Source organism: Hyposmocoma kahamanoa, unplaced genomic scaffold, assembly GCF_003589595.1.
Source record: "Hyposmocoma kahamanoa isolate Upper Pololo Valley unplaced genomic scaffold, ASM358959v1 101, whole genome shotgun sequence".
NCBI classification, from domain to species: domain Eukaryota; kingdom Metazoa; phylum Arthropoda; class Insecta; order Lepidoptera; family Cosmopterigidae; genus Hyposmocoma; species Hyposmocoma kahamanoa.
In genome coordinates this window covers 2,567,014-2,590,615 of record NW_020653333.1, presented here as the reverse complement: position 1 = coordinate 2,590,615, position 23,602 = coordinate 2,567,014, and the positions used below count along the sequence as shown (strand labels likewise).

Below are 23,602 nucleotides of genomic sequence, written 5' to 3'. Positions count from 1 at the left end.
ATGGCCCTGGTTTGGGTGGCCCTGGTTTTGATGGCCCTGCTTCTAGGTGGATGAGTTTGTTTACACGGGCCAGTTTTGTTAGCCTTGGTTTTGATGGCCCCGCTTCTTCTGTGGGACTTGATGGTTCTGAGGCCTCTTCTAATACAGTCTGGGCGTCGTCCACTAAGGCCTTTGAAGGTCCTGCGATCTCCTCAACGGGAGGCCCAGGTCCTGAAGCAGTTCCACCTCCAGGTCTTTGAGCCTGCGCATTTTTTTAAATTCTTATTTTAAAGTGACTAACCGCATTTGGCCTCTATTTAGTGTACGTCCCCTTCCCGTGTAATTAATGTATATAAGTATATATATTCATAACACTCGTGCCAGCAATGGGTAGCAAGTAATATACATTATATTCTATTGTTTATAAATAAATTAAGTACGTAAAGGAATTCAACATTTGTAACCAGCTATACTATATAATTTAAAGTCAACTAAGAAATTTAGAAAGATGCAATAAAATAGTTAAACCCTTTGAACTTTGCCTTACAAAACAAATTTTATTATTCATAATTAGTATACCTACAGAACTTGCAGTTGATAACAATACGAGTCAAAATGAAAAAAGCAACTTCCTTAAGTTTTCAAATTTATTTGTATTGATAAACAAATATACCTAACTACCTAGAGCGCCTTTGAAAAATCTTATAAGCTATGTTTTATTGAATTTTTATATTATCTACCAGATAACTACGTCAATAAATTATAAACTCGTAAAAGCATGTTTGCTATCTTAAAAACACTAAAGGAAAGATACGATACGTTTTAGATGAGAAATAAAGGCAGATGACTGCATATTATCTATAATTTTATATATAAATATAATATATGCTATAATTTTATATACACGTACTCGTACATAATGTTGTCTGTTGATTTGATAATGTATGTGTGAGATAAGAGCTTTACAAATATATTATATTATCCCTTGACATTGTAATTTCAATTGTGATATTGATAATGTAAAATAAATTAATATATTCTACTCATCCGAAGAACAGAGTCCGATGTGATTATACAGCGAAAAGAGGACAAAACATAATCTCGTTATTCAAAAGGCATATCTAAAGGTGTTTTTAGATTTTTTTTAAATAAATTTATTGTTTCGTTTAGGAAACATAAAATCGAACAACAGTCGATCTTGATTGAGGAATATACACAGTCTACTTTTTTATTCTTTTAATTTTTTTATAAAATAATATTTAATTTAATTTTTATACTTAATTCTCTTCTAGAGAACTATTCTTATTATTTAATTTTCTTTTATAAGTAAATAAGTGCGCATTTGACATGAAGGAAAACGACGATGAGGTCGGCGAATATCTCCGAATTTTGAATTAGGTGCTTGAGCCTTTCTTTCTTACGAGGGTTTATATCCGGGATTAGCATAAATTTTATGTTATGATGAATGGTCGGAAAAAGATGTGCCATATATATAGATACAGCAGCTACAAGGAGCAACATAAAGTTGTTAACACCACATATTAATTCATACAAATATTAATTCATTACTTCTCGAATTCCGGATTTCCGGAAATGGTTTTACTGCTTCGTAGGACAAACTACTGGCTTAGGAAGTCGAAGTTCGCTTTCGAAGTAATTCAAATAGGACGATGTAAAAAATGTAGTAGATAACTAACAGCCTTGTTGCCGTTCCGTCAATGTGACTGTCAATAGTAAAAGGTCAGTTATCTCGTGCATTTTTTTACATGGCACCATTAGAATTACTTTAAAATCCAACTTCGACTTCCTAGGCCAGTAGCTTAGTCCTACGATGCAGTAAAACCATTTACGGAAATCCGGAATTCGAAAAAGTAATTATTTAATATTTGGTGGTTTTAACAACTCTATGTCGGTCCTTATTTTAACTTATTATTATTTATATTATTATTTTAACTGCCTTCGTAGCCGAACGGATACCATGCCGAACTGCCACGCAGAGGTCCCAGGTTCGATTCCCGGGCCGGGAGAAATAGTTGTATGACCTACAATTATTTCTCTCGTGATTTGGGTGTAATTTGTGGTTGTCTATGTGTGTGTCCATGGCACCCGCGACACAGGGTTTCCCTAGTGCGGGGCTATGTTGAGTGTGTGCGTTATTTATTTATTTATTTATTTATTTATAATTATATCTATACATGTACCTATCTGTATATGTGGAATATCTTTTTCCGACCATTGGTTGTAATCATAGTTTATCGGTGTTAGTATTACAGTTAGTACAATATTTCAATCATACAAAACTTATCATTTAATCAAAATTTGCCATCAGTTATAGGTGTTTTAAATTATTGATGAGTTGGAGATTACGTAAATAAGATACTTATAAAGCTACGTGACTGAGGATTAAAACCTACGTGGTAATTCATGAAAATATTACAACTAGTGGCATAATTCTTATCATGGTATAACGTTTTATCTTTTCTTCTTTGGAAAAAGTATATAGTAAAATTGAGTATATACACTGATAATACGGTATGAAACAAGATTTCTAAAAATTTTCACGATGGAAAAAAAACACAAACTTACTTCGAAATTCAGAACAAACAAGAAAACCGCTGTATTCGATAGGTACTTTGACATATCGCCGGAGATAGTGCAAATCCGCGTTTGTAGTATTGGTAAAATACGCGTATCTGCACCAAACCAAATCTCACAGGAGAGGGATTTAACGTTATTACTTTGTTATTTCGATGGCTACGACTTTCACTTTTGCACAGTAAGCATTAATTTATTACAGAAAGTATGTTACTTAATGAGTAAATCGACATTAACTTTTTTTTTAAATAACCAGAAATATCCAAAATTTTGACATTAAACGCTCCCGTACTCTTTATATGACATTCATAGAGAGGCCGTAGTATAATAAGCTTACAGATAACAAAACTGCTCTAAATAAAGTAATAAAACTGTCTTGAATTGAAATTAAAATATAACGACATAGTCAATTATTTGGTCAAGTGAGTTGTCTATAAAAATAAATAAAACTGATTAAATTTGCTTTATTGTTAAACGACTCGGTTTTATGTAAAGATTATTTAATTGTATGGGACGAAAAAAATCGGGACAGCAGAAGTTGGTCAAATTTGATATAAAGTTTTTCATATTCATGTAGTTCCCTAAAAATCAGCTAGATGGCATTGACCTATTTTACCTAAATTCCGCAACGCGGTGTTATGATTCTCCCATGAATGGTAACTATCCAATTGTGATTGATACGAACGTCGGTACAAAACGACTACCTGGACCTATCTGACACGTATTGTAACCGGGCACTTTGGAATAAACCTAACTTGAAGCAACAACGGATTTCAAGTTTTGCAGAAATTGGTGACGTCATCCAAACGTCTAAGAAACCAGTTTTTATGTATATTTTATCAATCAATTACAAAACTTTTCATCGACATACACTAACGCACACATCCACAATATATAACAATTCCGAGATTTCAGATAAAGGTATTATGCACTCTATGTGTATTACTTGAATTAAAAATATACTTCGCCTATTCCGATGTTCGCCAATGATAATAATTTACGTGCCTCCATGTGAAAAGTTCCCTCATATTGATTATTTTGTAATCCTGTATTTTAAAAAATCAGTCTCATTAAATTGAACACTCATTTTTTAAATCTAGTTATATCGATATAATAATGTCACGCAATCTATATAATAGATAATAGATAAAAATCAAATTTAAATAAAATAATGATAATCCCCTTCGAAGATAAAGCGAACGGCACAGATTTGCAACACCGATTTGTTAAAAACTTAAATTTTATTATTGACTAAAAAACAGGGGAAGGGGACAATGTTCACGGCATACTTTGCAATGATATATCTAGACAACCTAAAAATTACGAAATTGAATTAGCCAGCTAATAATTAAAAAATCAGTAGTTATTACAAACGTCTCTATTTAGTAATCAAGTTATCTAATTTTAATCCAACTCCCTTTCCCCCGAAAATATTTTAATATACCGATTTATTTTCAGTAGTTCTCTGAACTGGATGCTGTTAAGCAATAAGGTGTCAACCAATATGACCATAGTTATGCGAAAACGCATGGAGTATATAACCAGAACTAGAGACGAAATAAGGGCCTTGCATTCCTGGCGACTCATCAGGTAAATGGACCTTATATCACTTTTAAATATCAAATCTCCAATGCACTGAAATCACAAATTAGAAAGTTGAAATAGTACAATAACTGACCTGTGAAAATATTCCATATTTATTGAAATAAAAATAATATCTCTAACTATAAATATACTATATAATAAATAAAATAATAAATATAAAAACAGCAAAACGTCTAATTACAAAAAAAACGCAATCACATTTCATCGGTAATCAAATATTAAATATGTAATTTTTCCATTTTCGTTCATTATAGCAAAGCTCAAGTTGAACAGGTCGATTTGAAGTGAAACAATTGACAACACCCGTCAATTGTTTCGAACTCGGGCTAGCCAATCGGAGCGCACTTGTCACCGTAATGATATGGCAGAATAGTTTTCAAACAAATTAAATGACATTTCGTCTCTGCCTGTATACTCGATGTGAAAATCTAAATATTTTTTTGGTGTTGTGCTTGTTGTTGTTGAGGATTTATAGTAATATATCGCAACAATAAATCATTCCTGAGAGGACAACTATGAAAGTGTTCATTTTATAAGTAAATTTTTGAACAAACTATCAAAAATAACGAAAATAATCTTTAGATGTCATTTTCACAAAACTACGGTCATGTTGGTTGACACGTTATTGCTTATCAGCATCTATTCATGAAAAAGTATTACTGAAATATTTTCTTTATACTACTACCAAACTAGTCCGAGTAGGAACTAAACGGAAAAAAGTCTCCGTAGTTAACCAAAAGGAATTATTAATGGAACTAATTAGAATAAACCGATTCAGCTGATCTTAAAGTTCCTAACAAATTTTAATACATCATAAAAAACTGACCTGATCTTCTCTTCTCTTCAACTCCATTTGAACTTCTTCTAGCTCTTCCTGCCCACCATTACGATTCATTTTGATTCCCTCTCTCAACATTTTAAGACCAAATATGACGAACAATGCCACACTTAAATAATGTATATATATCCTTGGTATCACAGTAGCCACCCAGCCGAATGCTGCGGCTATTACAGTCATGAAGACTAGGGCAGATATGGCACCGGCAAAGACGACCAGGCGAGCATGTTTCATGGCCATAATTGCTGCAATGAAGAAGGTCTTGTCCCCAAGTTCCGACACTACGACGACTGACAATGCCGCTATGAAGCCTTGTATGAAATTTCCTTGGTGCTTTGCCGCGTGCTGTGAAAGAACAAAATGTACAATTAGATACAACCTATTTTGGAGAGCAATAAAATGATTGACTATTGAGCTTCAAAGATCCCCTCTGGCAACAGAACAGGGCAGTGAAATATTGCACCATGCAGTACTGCCCCATCCATATCTATTTCTACTATACAGACACATGAGACTTATCAACTTGTGTATCAGGGTGACTGACGCAGTGGCAGTGCCCCTCAGACTTTTGAGATTTATAATTTTAGTAACAGTAGGGATCCCTATGAAAGAGTTTGTGCAGGGAAGTACTGCTACCTTACCTACTTTTGCCGCCAAGCAATAGGTTGAGCATTACTGCGTTCCGGTTTCGATGGGTAACTTATGACTAGTCAACTTATGTCTCAGGGTGTCGGGCGCAGTGGCAGTACCCCTCAGATCTTTGTGATTCAAAGCTCTGAGTGGTACTGCAACTGTCATGGACAGGAGTGTCGCTTACCATCAGGCGCACGACTGTTTCGTCCCGTCATTTAATAATTATGTCCAAATGTGTAAAATAAAGTGGTTATAGTTATGCAGAAATCAGAAGTTACAATGAAACGATAACAGCGGGTCGTGACGTCACCCCGTAATGGTTTTGCTAAAAAAAGAGGAATCATCCTCGCCATCACCGGATATAATCATTTGTATCTCTACGGTTAGGTGAAATATCTAAAAATTAGGTTCAAAGTAACTTTCCGTAATGTTTATCTGAGTTGTTTCGAGACAATAAAATCTTTTCAAATTATCCTGTTGCACAAAATATTTATGTTACTTTTCAGAATATTTATTTGTATTTATTCAATTCCTTATTTAAAGTCATCGACGAGACTTTAAACATCGAGTATATAACCAGAAATAGAGACGAAATATCATTTAATTTGTTTGAAGACTATTATGTTATATCATTACTGTGACAACTGCGCTCCGATTGGCTAGCCCGAGTTCGAAACAATTGACAGGTGTTGTCAAGGGGTGTCGTCACTTCACTTCAAAACGACCAGTTAACTTGAGCTTTGCTATAATGGACGAAAATTGCAAAATTACATATTTAGTATTTAATTACCGATGAAATGTGATACATTTTGTTTTGTAATAAGATGTTTTGCTGTTTTTCCCACACCACTGAACAGAACAGCACGGCATTGTTAAAAATATTATGTTTATTACAATAAACACAGAATATTTTTTGGAATATACGGAGACGTACACACAGGTCAGTAGTTGGCCTGTCTATATTTCAGTGCAAACGAGAGTTGATATTTATAAGAGCTGTATCGCTAATGTGTTACCAGGAATATATGGCCCTTATTTCGTCTCTATTTCTGGTTATATACTCGATGTTTAAGTCTAAGCGAAAAAGTTGTCATATAGGAATAGGGTCAGATTGTTCCACGATGCAATGTCTCGGCCTATTGCATCAAGGCAGTTGATATTTAATGTCAACTGTCTGAACATAGATATCCTCTACACAGAAAATATTCAAGTTTATTAAAATAGGAGACATAACACAGGAGATCATAAAATTAGAGAGAGCGTAATTAAGAAAAGATTTATTTCTACTGGTTCCGTGCAGTGGTAGACAGAGTGGAGACGATTGCAACGCACAAATGTTGAAAAAATCGACCAGATCATAAGATTCACCATAAAATTATACTAACAAACAGTATGTTTAAAATACATTATATGTACACTCTTTTTCGTACAAACCTATCCATGCAAGATTGTTCGTGTATCGCATGTACACTTTGATACGAAGTGAGAAGCTAAGTACATCCGTAGCGTATTCGAGGGGTTTACATGAGTATTCGTTTTTGCTAAAATTTTGCACATTGAAAAAGATAACGTCCCTATACAAAAAACTATTATTTTTTAATTTTTAACGTCATCTTGGATTTGAGAGTACGAACTTTATAATGCAAAAAACCCCCGTGTCCGTTGTGTGTTTGCCTAGAATTTGCTACAAGACGTTATGTGGTGTAAGGGGAACGGGGCATAGGAGACAGCGCGATACTGACATGTTTTTGGTAGTGACAGAGATCGCTGAGTCGTGGAACATTTTACTAGAAAGTCCGTGAAGGATATCGTCATTTTTTTGGATACTGTCGTTTTGCATTAAAACTAATATAATACAGGATTACTGACCCAGATCTACGGTGGTGGATAATGGAAATATAAAAAATATTTTAGTTTTTTTTTGTGGTCTTATAAATGTTTATAGCACAAGAGATTTTTGGTAACTTGTAAAATGGTTCAAAAAAATTAACGAGATGTGTCCGCTACCGCGATCGGGCAGGGAGTGACGATGGAAAGAAACAAAATCAGAATGCGAGATACAACGGAACAATTCAAAATTTTGAATTTAAATATTAGTAGAAGATAAAAAAACGATACGATACGAATGGAGAAAAGCGATATAAAAAGGTGGGATGACGATGTAAGGAGTCACACAGTCACAATGCTATGGAATTCAATGGAAACATCTTATGACATTGGTTTTTGGTTTTATGAAGGGAATCACATCGTTTATCATTCCTATGTTCAACGAAACCACTCTAGAAGAAGAAAGGCTCGCGGATTGCATTGACGCGCGTCACGCTCGCTCCTCTCTCGGGTGCGAAAATTCAAAAAGGTCACGCAAACAGTACCTATTTTAGTTACCTATTTAAACACAACATATTCTATACCAATTTGTATGCAAATGAATTTGTTATGTTAGGTAGGCTCGCCATGGAACCCCAGCGTTCACTACACGGGCCCCTTAGACCCCCATGGACCACAGGTGAAGAAACCCTACCTTAAAGCAATTTTGTTAGAAACGCAAAAACAGCTCTAATGGCGAAAGCTTTTCATAGTACAGAGTTCGAGGCGCAAAATTAGGTACCTAGCTGTAGGCTATAGTCTACACTTGCCTGCTTACCCATTGTACTGACACCCGTTCATGTTTAATATATAATTTAATGGAATTATGTAGTATCACTCACTGTATGTACCTTCAATACTTTAGGTATTGCAGACCATAATGTGTAACCATAATATAGTATATCACCGTTCCTAAAGCGTGAAACCCGTTGAAAGCGGGTGCGGATCGGGAGCGCGGCGAGTATAATTGCCGACAAGCGCCCGACCCGCACCCGCTTTGTGCTCAATTTTTAATTATTTATTTATTGACCATTTCTTCGTTTTTTGGGATCCTGTCGACGCCGGAAAGTGTGAGGATGCGGCGGAAAACCAGCGTCAGTTTTGAGAGTGGTATTATGCTGAGTCGCAGTCTTTTCGTGGTTGCAACTCATTGTGTTCGCATTAATTACTAATTTTTAACTGTTTACATTTCGTTTTAATGCTGTTTTATTGTTTTCTAAATTTACAAGTGTTTATTGAAGCCATGAATAAGTCTTTTTATATTTTTTTCTACAGTTTTTCTTTGTCCGGCCAAACACGAGTCATACATACAAACCTTTGAAGGCCTTATTATTGCCTAATTACTAACATGCAATAATTACAATTTGTTTGCAGGAAATGGTTCGTGTATAAAACACACGGTCAACCGCTCTTTTGATTTGCAAACTGAAGTTGAAGAGAACACCACCAGGGTCTGAAGCACTAAAATTAGGAAGTGTCGTAGTCATGTTAAAAATATATAATACTTAGGTTTTCGCGATTGTTACTCCGAAAGGCCATTGAAATTGAAAAGCATCGTAATTTCAACAGGGAAGATGGCTTCTCCGTACCACCAGTTTCGGATCCAGTATTTCCTCCGATGAAAAGTCCCAAACAGACATAAGACTGCAGTACTAACTAATATGTTTTCATATAAAAATTCATATTGTTAAGATAAAATAATTACCATAATGTAGCGTAAATTGGAATGTTTCTTTGTAAAATTAAAAATAAGGTAGATATTGAATTAATAAGTTTTGTAACTATAGTGAAAAATGGGATGGTTTGCATTAATATTAGACATAAATGGTTGATGACTGTACCACCTCAGTCAACCGTGACCTTGGGACCTGTAAAGGGCCCGAAACTTTGGTTTGTTTGCTATTTAAATCCGGAAAAATAGTTTCATTTCCAATATATATAGTATTTTGTCGTGCCGTTTGTATTTGCCAAAGAACTTTATACTGAACTTTATACTTTATACTGATCTAAAAAAAATCCTCACGCGGTTGTAATTACCTGCTTAATTTACGAGTACAGCTTAACATAGGCATACATAAAAGCGATACCTCCAATGAAACACTACGCCCAACTTTATTTTTTGGTCAGTTTCAGTTATTTGTAAACAGATATATTCAGTTACTAATATTACATATGCTCTCCGAATTGTAATAAAAATAAAGAAACAAAAGACAAAATTCCACAAAAAGAAAAGAAAATAACGAAATTTATGAAAAAAGGAACAAAAACCAAAATAAAAACATAAATTAAGTTGGCGTAGTGTACATTGGAGGTATCGAAAGAGAAAGATGATTGACATATTTGTTGTGACCATTGTGGTTTAGTATCTGTTGATAGCAGTAGAGCTCATCCATATGAATGAGTTCGTCCAGGCAAGTACAACGTCCTTATTTCTGCCGCTAAGCAGTAAAGTGAGCATTACTGCGTTCCGGTTTTGAAGGGTAAGGATGCTGGTGAAATTACACACAAATGAAGCACAGTAGCAGTGCCCCTCAGATCTTTGCAATTGTTATAGCTACTTAGGCGTTTCCCTTACCACAAAAATCGCTTATCATAAAAAAAAACTTCTGCTTCTTTTGCGCTCTAAAGAGTCGAAGGTATTTCCATGTTATAATCTATAAATCCAAGGAATTCCATCAAAATCCGTTTAGACATTTTAGTTGGTTTGAGTTATCAAACTTCTAAACATACATCTATCATCGTAACTTTTTCATTTATAATATAAACACATGGAACAACGCTGTATAAATTCGTAGAATTTTATGTGTCAAACCAGCCTGAGTATGTTAACTGCAAACCAAGACTGCTGTGTTCACGATTCGTTTTCTTTTACAATTTTTTCCAGATAATCATACTAATTAGTACATAGTCTCAGTTGGGCGCAGTTGGAACATATTAGAAAAGTTCGTTTGCTAAATTGAACCCACCGCCCATAGTATTAACCGTTGGGCCACAGAAATAATCAAATTGAAAGATAGGGACAGGCAAAATAGACTTAACATCATATCGATACCTTGCTTTCTCAAACTCGTACCTTATAAAGAGTGATTCTCCATTCAGGAGATGGCAAAACTTTCTATTTAATTTGGACCATCATCAACTCTTTTTATACGTCCCACTGCTGCCTTTCAGACGAGGGTTTAGGCCGTAGTCCGCCACGCTGGCCCAATGCGGATTTGAAACTTTACACGTTTTCCGAGGGCTGTGAACCTTCTTCTACGTGCAGGTTTTACCGCGGTGTTTTCCTTCACCGAAAAGCTCATGGTAAATTTCAAATTAAATTTTGCAGATAAATTCCGAGAAACTCGGAGGTGCGAATCTGGATTCCAACACACGACTCTCTGCTTGAGAGGCAGTAGGTCAAACTATTAGGCTACCACGGCTTCCAATTTGGATGAATCACTTTAACAATAGGTAAAAATCAGTGTGTGAATATGAAGGAAATGTGATGGGAAATCAGCCTGCGAAATTTGTTTATACAATTCATTTTTTGCATTTCAGGAACTTTGCGCTTTAAGATAAGAGTTTGAGAAAGTAAGGAAGAATGTCTCCCGATCGATTATTAAGATTAGTTTCTTAGAAGACGGTAAAATTTTTCTTCTTTCTTTTATTTCGTCTGTTTTTAATAACATAAAAAGAAAACAAAAGCCCATATTCGTACGTTCGAATAATACTCTCAGATAATCTCAGTGAAGAGTAGTAAAAAAACCGACCTCAAAAATTCGTGGAATTACATCTATTTGGCAAGAAACCAGAATCATCCCCTAGTTTACCATCCTTAGAGGTGGAATATTTTTTTCGAATTGAAATGGGATCACTAATGAGGTACCCTCAAAAAAATAATCATAAAAATCGGACGCCAAATGTTATCGCGTAACATACATAAAAAAATACAGACTTTTGAGATCGGGTAAAAAGATTCCCAGTACCACTACTATAAATGTACAGTACTTACGTGTCCTATCACCGCTAGAAACACTGTATACATAGTAGTGTCGTGTCATATTAATAAATTACGTCTCTAGCGGCTTCAACACTGTAAAGTCATGTGGTGGTTATCGAGTATATAACCAGAACTAGAGATGAAATAAGGGCCATCCATCCCGCGCCCATTTGCCTGATGAAATCATCAGGCAAATGAGCACTCTTATATCACTTTTAAATATCAACTCTCGTTTGCGTCGAAATCGCAAATTAGAAAGCTGAAATAGCACAGTGCCAACAACTTACCTGTGTGTACGTCTCCGTGTATGCAAAAAATAACCTGTATTTATTGTAATAAAGACAATATCTCTAACAATGGGAAGCTGTCCCTTTCGGTGGTGTGGGAAAATCAGCAAAACATCTAATTACAAAACAAACGGAATCACATTTCATCGGTAATTAAATAATAAATATGATATTTTTTCTTTTTTCGTCCATTATAGCAAAGCTTAACGACGACACTCGTCAATTGTTTCGAATTCGGGTTGGCTAATCGGAGCGCAGTTGTCGCCATAATGATTTGGCAGAACAATTTTCAAAAAAATTAAATGACATTTTGTCTCTATTTCTGATTATATACTCGATGGTGGTGGTACATGTACAATTATTTGACACTCGGGGAAAGAAAGTTGTGGAAATCCCCAAATAAGTTGGCCTCAATGTTCTGGCCGACGACCTACTTAACGATAAATGTGTGGTTCAGTTCACGTCGCATATGCAGCTTTTTTCCTAAAACTCGCCTGTCCATAAATTCAAATGTCCCACTTTTTAATTTTAGATTATTTCATTACCAACCAGAAGAGTATATTCTGATATACGTTATGTATAATTGTCTTTTCACTGTACATACAAAAAATATACTCCGGATTGTTTAAATAAATCTTTACACCTAAACTAAGACATATTCAGTAAGTTAAAAATATTTATTTTTATTTAAGACGACTTCAAAACCACGTCCTGTTGCTTATAGTGTGCCAGACAACCAATTACCTGGTCTCAAACTACGGAATTCTCTGTATTATATACTACCAGAGAAACGGCAGTCATTCAGTGCAAACCGTTGTGTCACCACAGTACTCAGGTTTTTAGACTTGTGTCGCTTTTTGACACACCGGACCTGGCAACTATTCATATCCAGTATTAAATTACAATTGGGTTACAGTATCAAGTATGAAGCTTTATTCGCATCATACGTCTTTTAATTTAGTATAACTTATTTATTCCAGTATTCACCTATGGTATAGAAACAACAACTCTGACGAAGAAGTCCGCAGAGAATTTACAATGGAAATAGAAAGAGCAATGTTTGGAATAACATTGCGCGATCAGATATCGAATGAGCGTATTCGACGGATAACCAAAGTCGATACGATTAAATGGAAATGGGCAGGACATAGCTAGGATGGATCCAGATCAGCGGACAAGGAAGATCATGGAGTGACGGCCATGGGCCAACAAGCGCGGCAGAGGTCGTCCGCAACTTTGTTGGGTCAATTAAATTTTTGCGGGCCGCAACTGGATGCATGTGGCACGGGAGCGACGAAATTGTTGAGATATGGAGGAGGCCTACATCCGAAGACGGATGGAGTAGAGGAGTCTTGATGATTAACTTATTGAACAGTAATTGCTTCGGATGGACGTCGGATAGAGAACGGGAGACAGACCCCGTGTTAAGACTTTGTTAATGCTTTATTTACCTGAAAATGTTTAAATAAAAATATTGTTTTCTCTAGTTACTATAAAACTCCCAAATTTTCGTCCTACATTTGGCGTTGAAAACAAGTTCAATAAACCCTGACCCTATCTATATTAATAAAATCATACAATTGTTTAGTACGCAATTGAAACATGTAACGCATTTGTAAAAATGCTAAAAGTTATTTATGTTCTTATTATAAAGTTATTTGTATCGTTTGTAACAAATATGTGTAGAGAATTGAAGACATAAATCAAACGTCAAATGCTCAGATTACAAATATTAAGGTTTGTTTTCCGTCAGATTTCTCGTCTCTACATGTTACAAATAATATCAAATTATTTGAAACTACTTTATGAGCACGTTGTATGGAACTATAGAATGTTTATTAAAGGGACGCTACTAGTTTCTGCTTAATTATTATTATTACCTCGTAATTTGCTGCAAAGAATTTAGAACAGAAATCTTTAGAACACAAATTCAACTTCCTAGTTCAGTAGTTTGTCCTACGATATGCAGTAAAACCTTTTTTGGAAATCCGGAATTCAAAAAAGTAATTAATTAATGTTTGGCGGTTTTGACAACTAGCTCCGTATAACTATATCTATATATTTGGAACAACTTTTTCCGATCATTGATAATAATAAGACAACAACTTTTATATTACTTAAAATAATTACGTGACAACTTTTCGCTGGTATATAATTCACCGGTTTGCGTGTCAGGTCACCTAATTAAGTATTCTCGACATAAGCCACTAAGCTAAAATGCCATCGATAACAAGTCCACGGTACACATTTTTATTTCCTCTATGTCTGTAGCAATAACAACCTCAAAAGGAAAGTGAAAATTGTTTTGTTATAAATATACATAAACTGGAAGCCAATCTGTGTAATCTATATCGACGTGCTTATCAAAATATATCACATACAGTCCCTTCTTTATTAAAAATCATACAAAAATACTTTTTACTTATGCAGATAGACCGTAATGTCAATCTCCCTGAGCGTCCTCTCTAGTGTGAATATTTTTCCTGAAGACCTCACTGTGAAGTGCTAGTCTTATAGTGTACAGTGGAATAGTCTGAATTAGCTATAGTTGGGTGATATCGGTAATAAATTATGGAGGTTTCAAGTGGAAAAAAAAAATCCGATTTATTTAAGGTCGTAGATAAAAGGTGCATGATTTAACGATAAAAATACTGCATAAGTTATGAGTAAATTTTTTCAAACTGTTACCTAAATATTAAACATTTTTTTATGATACCAAGTGACGGGACGAACAAGTCGTGCGCCTGATGGTAAGCGACACGCCTGTCCATAACGGTTGCAGTGCCACTCAGAGCTTTAGATCGCAAATATGTCGTGACAAGTCCCATGGGCCTGTAATTTGACCAGCACCCTCACCTTTCGAAACCGGAACACAGTAATGCTCACATTACTGCTTGGCAGCAGAAATAGGTAGTACCTACTTCCCTGTACGAACCCTTTAACAAGGAGCTCAATTTTTTTATATTTTTTTTTATAATTTAGTGATGGCACTAACAAGTCGTGCGCCTGATGGTAAGCTACACGCCTGTCCGTAACAGCTGCTATGCCACTAAGAGGTTTAAATCGCAAAGATCTGAGGCGTACTGTCAATGCGCTCGTCACTCTGAGACCTAAGTAACATAACATTTACATACACCATAATCCTGTTGCGCCTGATTATCTTAGATGTTCATGTCAATTTCAAACCGCTCGGACGGGATGCGAATTTCGATCTTCCCGTAGCCTTAAGCTCTATATTTTTTTTCTAATTCTTTTACCCTTCATGCAATCCGTCTTTGGAACGCACTCCCGCTCCATATAAGACAAGCTCAGATCAAATTATCTTTTAAGCACATGTTGCGCAAGCATCTATTTGACAAATGTCAAAATCAAGACTGACTAATGTTGCTTTGGGTACATATATTATTTATTATTATAATATATATGTAATTATGTTTGTATTATGTTATTTACTGCCATACAAATTAACGATTAGCTTTCTAGTATATTGTTCTTCTTGTTTAAATGTAGAACCAACCTATGGTTTTTTTTTTCTATTTGGTCCAGTGGTTGACTGGTAGAGAATGCATTAAGTCCGCCATTTGTACTTCAGTACATTGTACAATAAAGTTTAAATAATCCTCCATATCGTCTGGAATAGTTATTAAACGAGTTTGTATACTCACTTCTAGTTGCTATAGCCGAATGCTAATAGTCGAAACGAGCACACCACATCCTAACGTCCTTGCTGGTGCCCAGTAATCATGCATATTCTATCTACATTGCTCAAAGAGTATAAATGACCGGTATACTGATTATTTTGCATTACAAAGTTTGCGATAGAAATACAACAGCCCAGTATCATCCTACCCGCTTTTTACCATATATATAAAGTCGTTGCTCTGCTACTCATTGTGCTTTTGCAAATTTAGCACGAGCATAAAACAAAAAATGTATTCCTCAAGCTGACGCCACGCGCTCTCATCACCTTGTCTAATCTTGTCAGACGTCAATGATGTCATGACGTTGGCAGGCAAGATAAAGCGTGTCTCTCTGCTCTCGCTAGTTTTGTCTATTTGCACTACCAACCTACCAGGAGGCTACCTTGTGACGGTGTGGCCTCCTTATACCGTCATCCCACCTTTTTGTATCGGCTCTCTCTATTTCTATCGTATCGTTTTTTCTTCTTCTACTCATATTTAAATTGAAAATTGTTCCATTTTACTTTGCATTCTGATTTTGTTTTTTTTCATCGTGACTCTCTGCGCGACCGCGGCGGTAGCGAACATACCATTATTTATCTTTTTGAATCGTTTACTAGCTATATTTATACAGTTTACATTTTAAAGATCATATTTGTTAAAACCGATTAAATAAACCGATTAAATATCTATAAACTGGACTTTCAACGTTTGAATTGCTAAATTTACTAAATAAGATGTTGGTGGCTGCGAGGCTGCGGAGGCTATTACTGCTATCCAGGCTACACACCATTACAATCCACCAGACGCCCCCAGCACCAGCAGCACCTCCACAACCTGTTTACGCAGAGCTCTATAAGACGTTTTAGAAAATACAATACGCTGTACCCCTGGGAGTAAATATGGCGTATTTCAATGCAAGCTTCCTCCTGCTCCCCACATATCAACGACTATTTAATTAGCTCAAAATTTAAAAGTCCAAGGAAAGAATGATCAAAGTCACTTGATGATAATTTCAGGAAAAAAAAATAATTTTTGAGATCTATAAATTGGTGAATAAGACACGCACAAATACTACCTCAAATAAAGTTAATGGTGACATAAATGTATGTAACGCAGAGTATGTAATCCGTTTAAAAATAACTCCTCCTCCGTTTAAAAGTGTCATTAACTCATAACATGTTTTTAAGTGACTTAGAACTTTTTTCCCTCGTCTCGTTGTTAAGTCTCTGGGTTTTTCCTTAACGTAGCTTTTTTACAGTGTAAGTGACGACAAAATTTTACACGTATATATTATAGTTACACACGAGGTTAGAGTTGGTTTACTGAACAATTGATAAAATAAACTGTGTAAATCATTGCATTAGTAACTATTACAAGGCGATATTGAAAAAAGGCCCACTGCCTTATTAACGGTTTCGTAATTCTAACAAACCTAACATTTCTAACGAAGAGATGACTAGAAGTATTATTTGTATAGTATTATTTCATTTCCTCAACCAATAACAAACAATTGAATTGATAAATTGACCTCTCAATGTTACAGATATTTTTGTGACTCGGGGTTAAGTTACTTTGGTCTTATGACGTTATCTTCCAGAGCAAGCTCAGCACCAAATTCGTCAAGAACAACTTGTATCCCATTTTTTCAATTCAAAGTTAAACCGAAGTGAAAGATCTTTATTGCGTAATTATTTACGCAAACAGGTTGATTTCAGTCTCGGTGACAACTTGAGGCGTTTGAATTTCTGTGCTATGATGCTTCCAGCACAAATGCAGAAAGCGTTACTCGATACGGCTCGCGCATCGTTTGCCGGTTCTGAAACTGAATGGGACGGAACGTAAGTGTGCCATTGTCGGGGAATACCGGCTATCCCATTTAAAAATTCATGCTTTATCGTCAACCTTGAGGTACCTTTACTTGCAGATTCTCACAGGTGTTTTTCCTTGTTTACCTATAATGGTATTCAAACGACGTCGAAGTTATTTGAACGGACAAACTAATCGTCTAAGTGTCGAAAATACGCGTCGAATATGGTCTAAACTTTAACCATACAGTCAGTGCTCAAAATATCTTGCACAATTAATAATAATAATAATAATTACGCACACACTCAACATAGTCCCGCACTAGGGAAACCCTGTGTCGCGGGTGCCATGGACACACACATAGACAACCACAAATTACACCCAAACTCACGAGAGAAATAAATGTAGGTCATACAAATATTTCTCCCGGCCCGGGAATCGAACCTGGGACCTCTGCGTGGCAGTCCGGCATGGTAACCGTTCGGCCACCGAGGCAGACAATTGACTAAAATGAACCCACAGACAAAAGATTTAAAAGAAACTTTTGAGATTTCTTAATCTCAAGTACATCCTTGAATTCATGACATTATGATAATTTTTATTTATAAGTGCAAAGCTCAAAATATCTTGCACGTTTGCCAAAAATCAATACTATGACATTGAAAATTATTTCAAGAGGCACTTCAAAATGTTTCCGAGGCATAATCTTAAGTGCATGCTTGACAATGATTTTTTTTATGATATCAACTACCGAGATGAGCAAGTCTGGCGGTAAGCAACGCGTCCATCCATAACGGTTGCAGTACCACTTACTAGGTTTGAATCGCAAATATTTGAAGGGCACTGCACTCATCACTCTGAAACATAGTTGACAAGTCCCATATGCCTTTGGTTTTACCACCCGCCTTACCATTTAAAACGTCACTTTACTCCTTGACGGCGGAAATAGGTACAGTGGCATTACTTCCCTGGACGAACTGTACTAAATGTAAACTGCTGTTGATTCTTGTCAAATGTGCCGACAGCAATAATACACTACTCATGTAAGTACATGGGTTTTAAAGATAGTTGTTTCCTTTTATTTAGCATGTTTTTTTATTATCTCCAATACCATTGCTTTAACACTTTTACGACGAAAGGTGACGTGTGTTATTTTTTTATTATATTTATTTTTACAGATAAAAGATACTGTAATGGGTACACGAAGCGACGAAGGGTGAAGAAAGGTCCTTGAAGCTCCAAATGCGCAACGGCTTTTATTGAAGTAGTTGTATGACTGACATAGGAGACGTAATCACGCTTATCCTCGATGTTAGCTCTCCGTCCCACCTGATGGAAGCGGCAGTCGACGATCAAGAACGACGATGCTATGAGCTTTCAACCAAGTATCCCACCCGGTGGAAATACTGGAATGACATTCATAGGCCCTATGATTCGATACAAAGCAATTTTCTGTTGCAACTTAAATGGTAATTTAGTTAACATTTCGATAGCGCGTTCTATTTTAATCCCAACGCCATCTAACAGCAAGGCGATCTTACTAATATTTTTTGTACGTGGTGTTACAATACTACATTTTGTTTTGACATGAAAAGTCCATAAAACCATTTCAGGTTCCAAAAATTTCAATAAAACGACCCAAGAACGTAAAGCTTGAATCCACTTTATGCCCCGATGTGTTTTTTTTTATTCTGATAATTAATATCCGTACATAGAAAAAATATTATATTATAATTTTTTCCATTTTTAACGTTTTCCATGACTGAGGTTTTTATGCAGATGGTAGTCTGGTCTATTGGGCCGAGTTTTGGTGGTCCAAATTGCACAACAAACAAATCTGTAGCATTGACTTTGACGAACTCCGTGATCGAGTGGTTTGCACATCGATTTTTATGGTGTCACTCATATCATCTCTGAGGTCCTGCGTTCGATCATGTCGGGTCAATGTAGAAAACTAATTTTACTACTTTACCTCGAGTCTGGGTGTTTGTGGTACCGTCGTTGTTTCAGATTTCCATAACACAAATGCTTTAGTTATTTACTTTGGAATCGGAGAAACGTAGATGTTGTCTAATATTTATTAAATAGCTGCTTATGATGGCTCTCCTGAAAAATTACATGCTTGTGGCTTACTTTCTTTTTGCTTGGTGCAGCCGACTTCTTCGTTCGTGACAAGAAATTTACGAGCAAATAACGTTGTCTTGTTCGCCAAGTACAGAACACGACAAAAAAATTTACTTTTAAGCTGTATGATTTTTAAATCAGTATTTAACCAGATAAGTATAGTTTCAGATTGTACAAAATTGGGTTGTAGATAAAGAAAGATAAAGTCTGGCGAGAAACTCTTCTAGACTTCGATAAACATACAAGTCGTATCAACATGGTATACAACGGTTATAAAAAAACGAAGACCGTAATAACGTCTTTATTAGCCGTTGTTTTCAAAGTACTTCAATACTTTGTTATAAGTCTGACTGCCTCCTATTCGATGCAATTTTTTTTAAGAAATTCCAGGGTATCTGAAGGCGAATCGAGATTTTTTCGTAATGACTAGTTCACTTACCAAAAATGTTTATTGTGTCAATGTAATTACAAAAACACTTCGGGTCGCAAAACCAGCAGCGTAAGAGTAAGTATTACTTTCATAATATTAGTGACCTAATGTTTTTAGAATACAATCATTTATTTCATATTATCAATTTCATAATATTACAATTCGATATCGAGTTCTTAGGTTTTCGCGATTGTTACACATAGGAAATGAAACTATTTTCCGGATTTCAATCGCGTATATTTATTATTTTAAAATAAACGGACGTTTCGGGCCCTTTACAGGTCCCATGGTCACGGTTGACTGACCATGAACCTGAACATGAACATAAGTGAAGATGAAGAGATTTAAATCCGGAAAAATAGTTTCATTTCCTATTATAATTCGAAATATAATGTCAAGTGATAACATGATCGTCATTATTGTAAACAATAATTTTATTGTTAATATAAAATAAAATAATTAAAAGAAAAATAAAGAGAAATACGAACTACAAAAACACAAATAAAAATCAAATATTTTCATAATACAAATACGTCCATATCAAAATATAATTACAATTTCTTTAAAAGAAATTCCTCTACACTGTAGAATTAATTATCCAATAAAAGGTTTTCAGTCGGAAACAAAACACTACGTCATTTGTAAGACTTTTTAGACTTGCGGGTAGGTGTTCTTAAATCGGGGCCCGATTACTCGCGGATTTCTCGTTGCGAGTTCGGGTCGGTTTAATAAAATACAACGTCAGGCTCAATTGATTATCTGGTATTGATATCACAAAAATATCACTGACAGAATATCTCGTAAATCCTTAAGAAACAATTGAATTTTGATTCTAACCCGACCCGTACTAAATACAGGCAAAACGAGTTTATGTGGCGCGCAAGTAGTGATAAAGAGACTCAGGGTCGTATACGACCCTAATGGCAGGGACTTTCATATGATTTCGAGTGCTTTAAACCATACTCAAATCCTGACTTGAGCATTGAGTAGAGTTCTAGAATACGACCCTCAGTCTTTTGAAGCGTTTATAAAGACTCGACTCCATTTTACAGGACTCGACTGAAGGTTCGAGTTTTTATTAAGTTTCAGTCGTTATATTAATATACTTAAGACTTAAACGACTTAAACAACTCGAGTTGTTTGCAATGTATTTGTACCTATTTTATGTCTAATTAAAGCCGAAGGTTATAAATGAAAATAACGTAGTATGTACTAAATAATCACATTTATTTACTTATAATAAAAATTAGGATTCAAAAAATGGTTTAAGCAATAGGTACGAGACTTTAAGACCTAATTATATAATGATTGCATACAACACTTTTTCTGCAAGTAAATTAAAATAATAAAATACAACCAATATTTAAAAGTCCATGGAAATCCAGTTATAACGTGCCATTTTTTTTATGTAATATCGGTCTGTAACCACTTTTCTCATTATGAAGTCCTGGTACTTTTATTTAAACTTCTTTAGAAACTCGTGCACAGTAGTGAGATACAATTTATCTGTAATACATAGAACAAATATATACATAAAAATCTCGCCTATCACCCATTCAGGGAAAGGCAGAGACTGTGCACCTCCACTTAATGCGTTCATAAATAGTATGTTTCATTCATCATTATAGTCTAACGACATTATCAGGCACTAAAATTTGATACAATACTTGACTGTTGGGTTCTGTATCCTTATTTATTTTTATTTTAAAGAAACAAATAATTGCCAAAAAACAAATTCTTGAATTAGTTATAAGTAACTGACTACTGCGAACAAAGCTACGTTAACGTTATCCATCAATCGTAAAATAAATATCTTGTGGTTAGAAATAAAATCACGCCACACGGCTCATGACTCGTGACTCCCCGAGGCTATAAGGCGACAGTGGTTTTAGTCCTATAAGTATTTTAAGCTTCCTAGGGTTCAAAGACTCCAACTCGAATTAGTCTTCAGTTTTAGACGTAAGACTTGTGGGTTAAAAGATTAAACTAGTAGTGAGGCGTTAAAAATTAGTCGAGGTTTTTTAAAAGGCCTTAAAAGACTGAGTCTCTTTCATCACTACGCGCAAGCAAGCATTTTAACACTCTATGTAATATTGAGTTCTTAGGTTTTCGCGATTGTTACACGTAGGAAATGAAACTATTTTTTCGGACCTCTGACTTTCTCAGACTTTATGTGCGAAATGTAATTTGAATTTTACCATGAACTTTTCGGTGAAGGAAAACACCGTGATAAAACCTGCACGTAGAAGAAGGTTGTGAACCCCCTGAAAACGTGTGAAGTTTCAAACCCGCATTGGGCCAGTCGTGGCGGACTACGGCCTACCCTCACCTGAGAGGAGACCCGTGCCCAACAGTGGGACGTGTAAATGGGTTTATCATGATTTTATTAATATTCCTCAATTTAGTTTTAAGCTGTTGGTCTTCTTGTTAGATAAATAAATAAATTCCCTGCACAATGTGTGAAATTTTGTGCCTGGATAATTCTTACAAAATTTCGAAATTCCTTTTTTTTGTCCTTTAGGTTTATAAAAAAAAGTAATTCGTTCTTGCGGTAAAATAAATATTTAATATCAAATTATAATCAATTGCTACTAATGCCTACATAAAATGAATAGTCTATTTAAATTTAAAAAATAATAATATAAATTTGAACCCAAAATCATTCCATCACTCATTCAATCAAACATGTTCTGTGCTTTAAATCAACACATTTAACAAAAATAACCTTTAAATTTTAAACATTCGATCAAATAAAATATTCTTTTGCAATATTAAAGCTATCCTGTGGTAAAAAACACGATAAATAAATTTTAAAAATGTACTATTATTCATGTTCCAACCAAAAAAAAAACATTCCCTCACATTTTTACTTTCACTCAATTTGTGAACGCATTTTTAATCTTTGGTAAATGCATTTTGTCAGTTTTGAAAAGTTAGCAGTACTGTAAACGTTTCAAAACGAAAAAAAATCAACTTGTGTCAGAGTTTTTACTACGAAAAGATTTAATTTAAAATTCTAAAAGTTAAATTTTTGACAGTCATTCCCTCACATCATATAAAAAGAAGTAAAGCATTTGATATTATTCATTCAGACTAGTTATTGGTAGCAGTGAGCTGACACAAAATATTAAGTCAAAGGGTCGTATTCTAGAACTCTATTCAATGCTCAAGTCAGAATTGCACTGGCAACACAAGCACTGGAAATACGACCCTAATGGCAGGGACTTGAGTATGTTTTAGAGTGCTTTAAACCATACTCAAATCCTAACTTGAGCATTGAGTAGAGTTCTAGAATACGACCCTTAAAGTAAGTTTATATCGCTATTTTTTTCTCGGTTTATTTTGATTTTGTCATTCTCTCACCATCATTCCCTCACCCTCAAATGTTCTGACTGCCCTATACATTTCTTAAGTCATTTATTTTGGGGACCACTATATCAGCAAAAACTATGTACATGAGTACTACGAAATTGACAAATAATAAATATAAATTCTTCCTAACAATTATCATAAATATTCGAAGCACAAATTTCGAAATTTCACAAGAACTGCCCGCCTACGAAAAATATTACGAAAATTAGTCTCTTTCAGAATTTTACAGTCCCCACTCAGGTCCCGCTTTAGCTGTATAGACACAGCAATAATGTCACATTTACACAATATCATGTTTTTCATCCTGGCTGCAAACATTCCCGATTTAAATAAATTTAAAACAAAGTTTGGCTGTTGTCAAAGGGCCAGATTTTCATTGCGTCATAGAGCTGTATCCCGCTA

General features: G+C 35.2%; 1 protein-coding gene across 2 annotated transcripts in view; it reads right to left on the bottom strand.

Moving 5' to 3' along the window:
* LOC113230768 (transmembrane protein 165) overlaps positions 1-23,602 on the bottom strand; it is a 50,906-nt gene that overhangs the window by 4,973 nt on the left and 22,331 nt on the right. For both annotated transcript variants that reach the window (XM_026464857.1, XM_026464863.1), the window contains one exon: positions 5,006-5,362. In XM_026464857.1, coding sequence (XP_026320642.1) covers positions 5,006-5,362 — 357 coding nt within the window. The remainder of the gene's footprint in view (positions 1-5,005; positions 5,363-23,602) is intronic.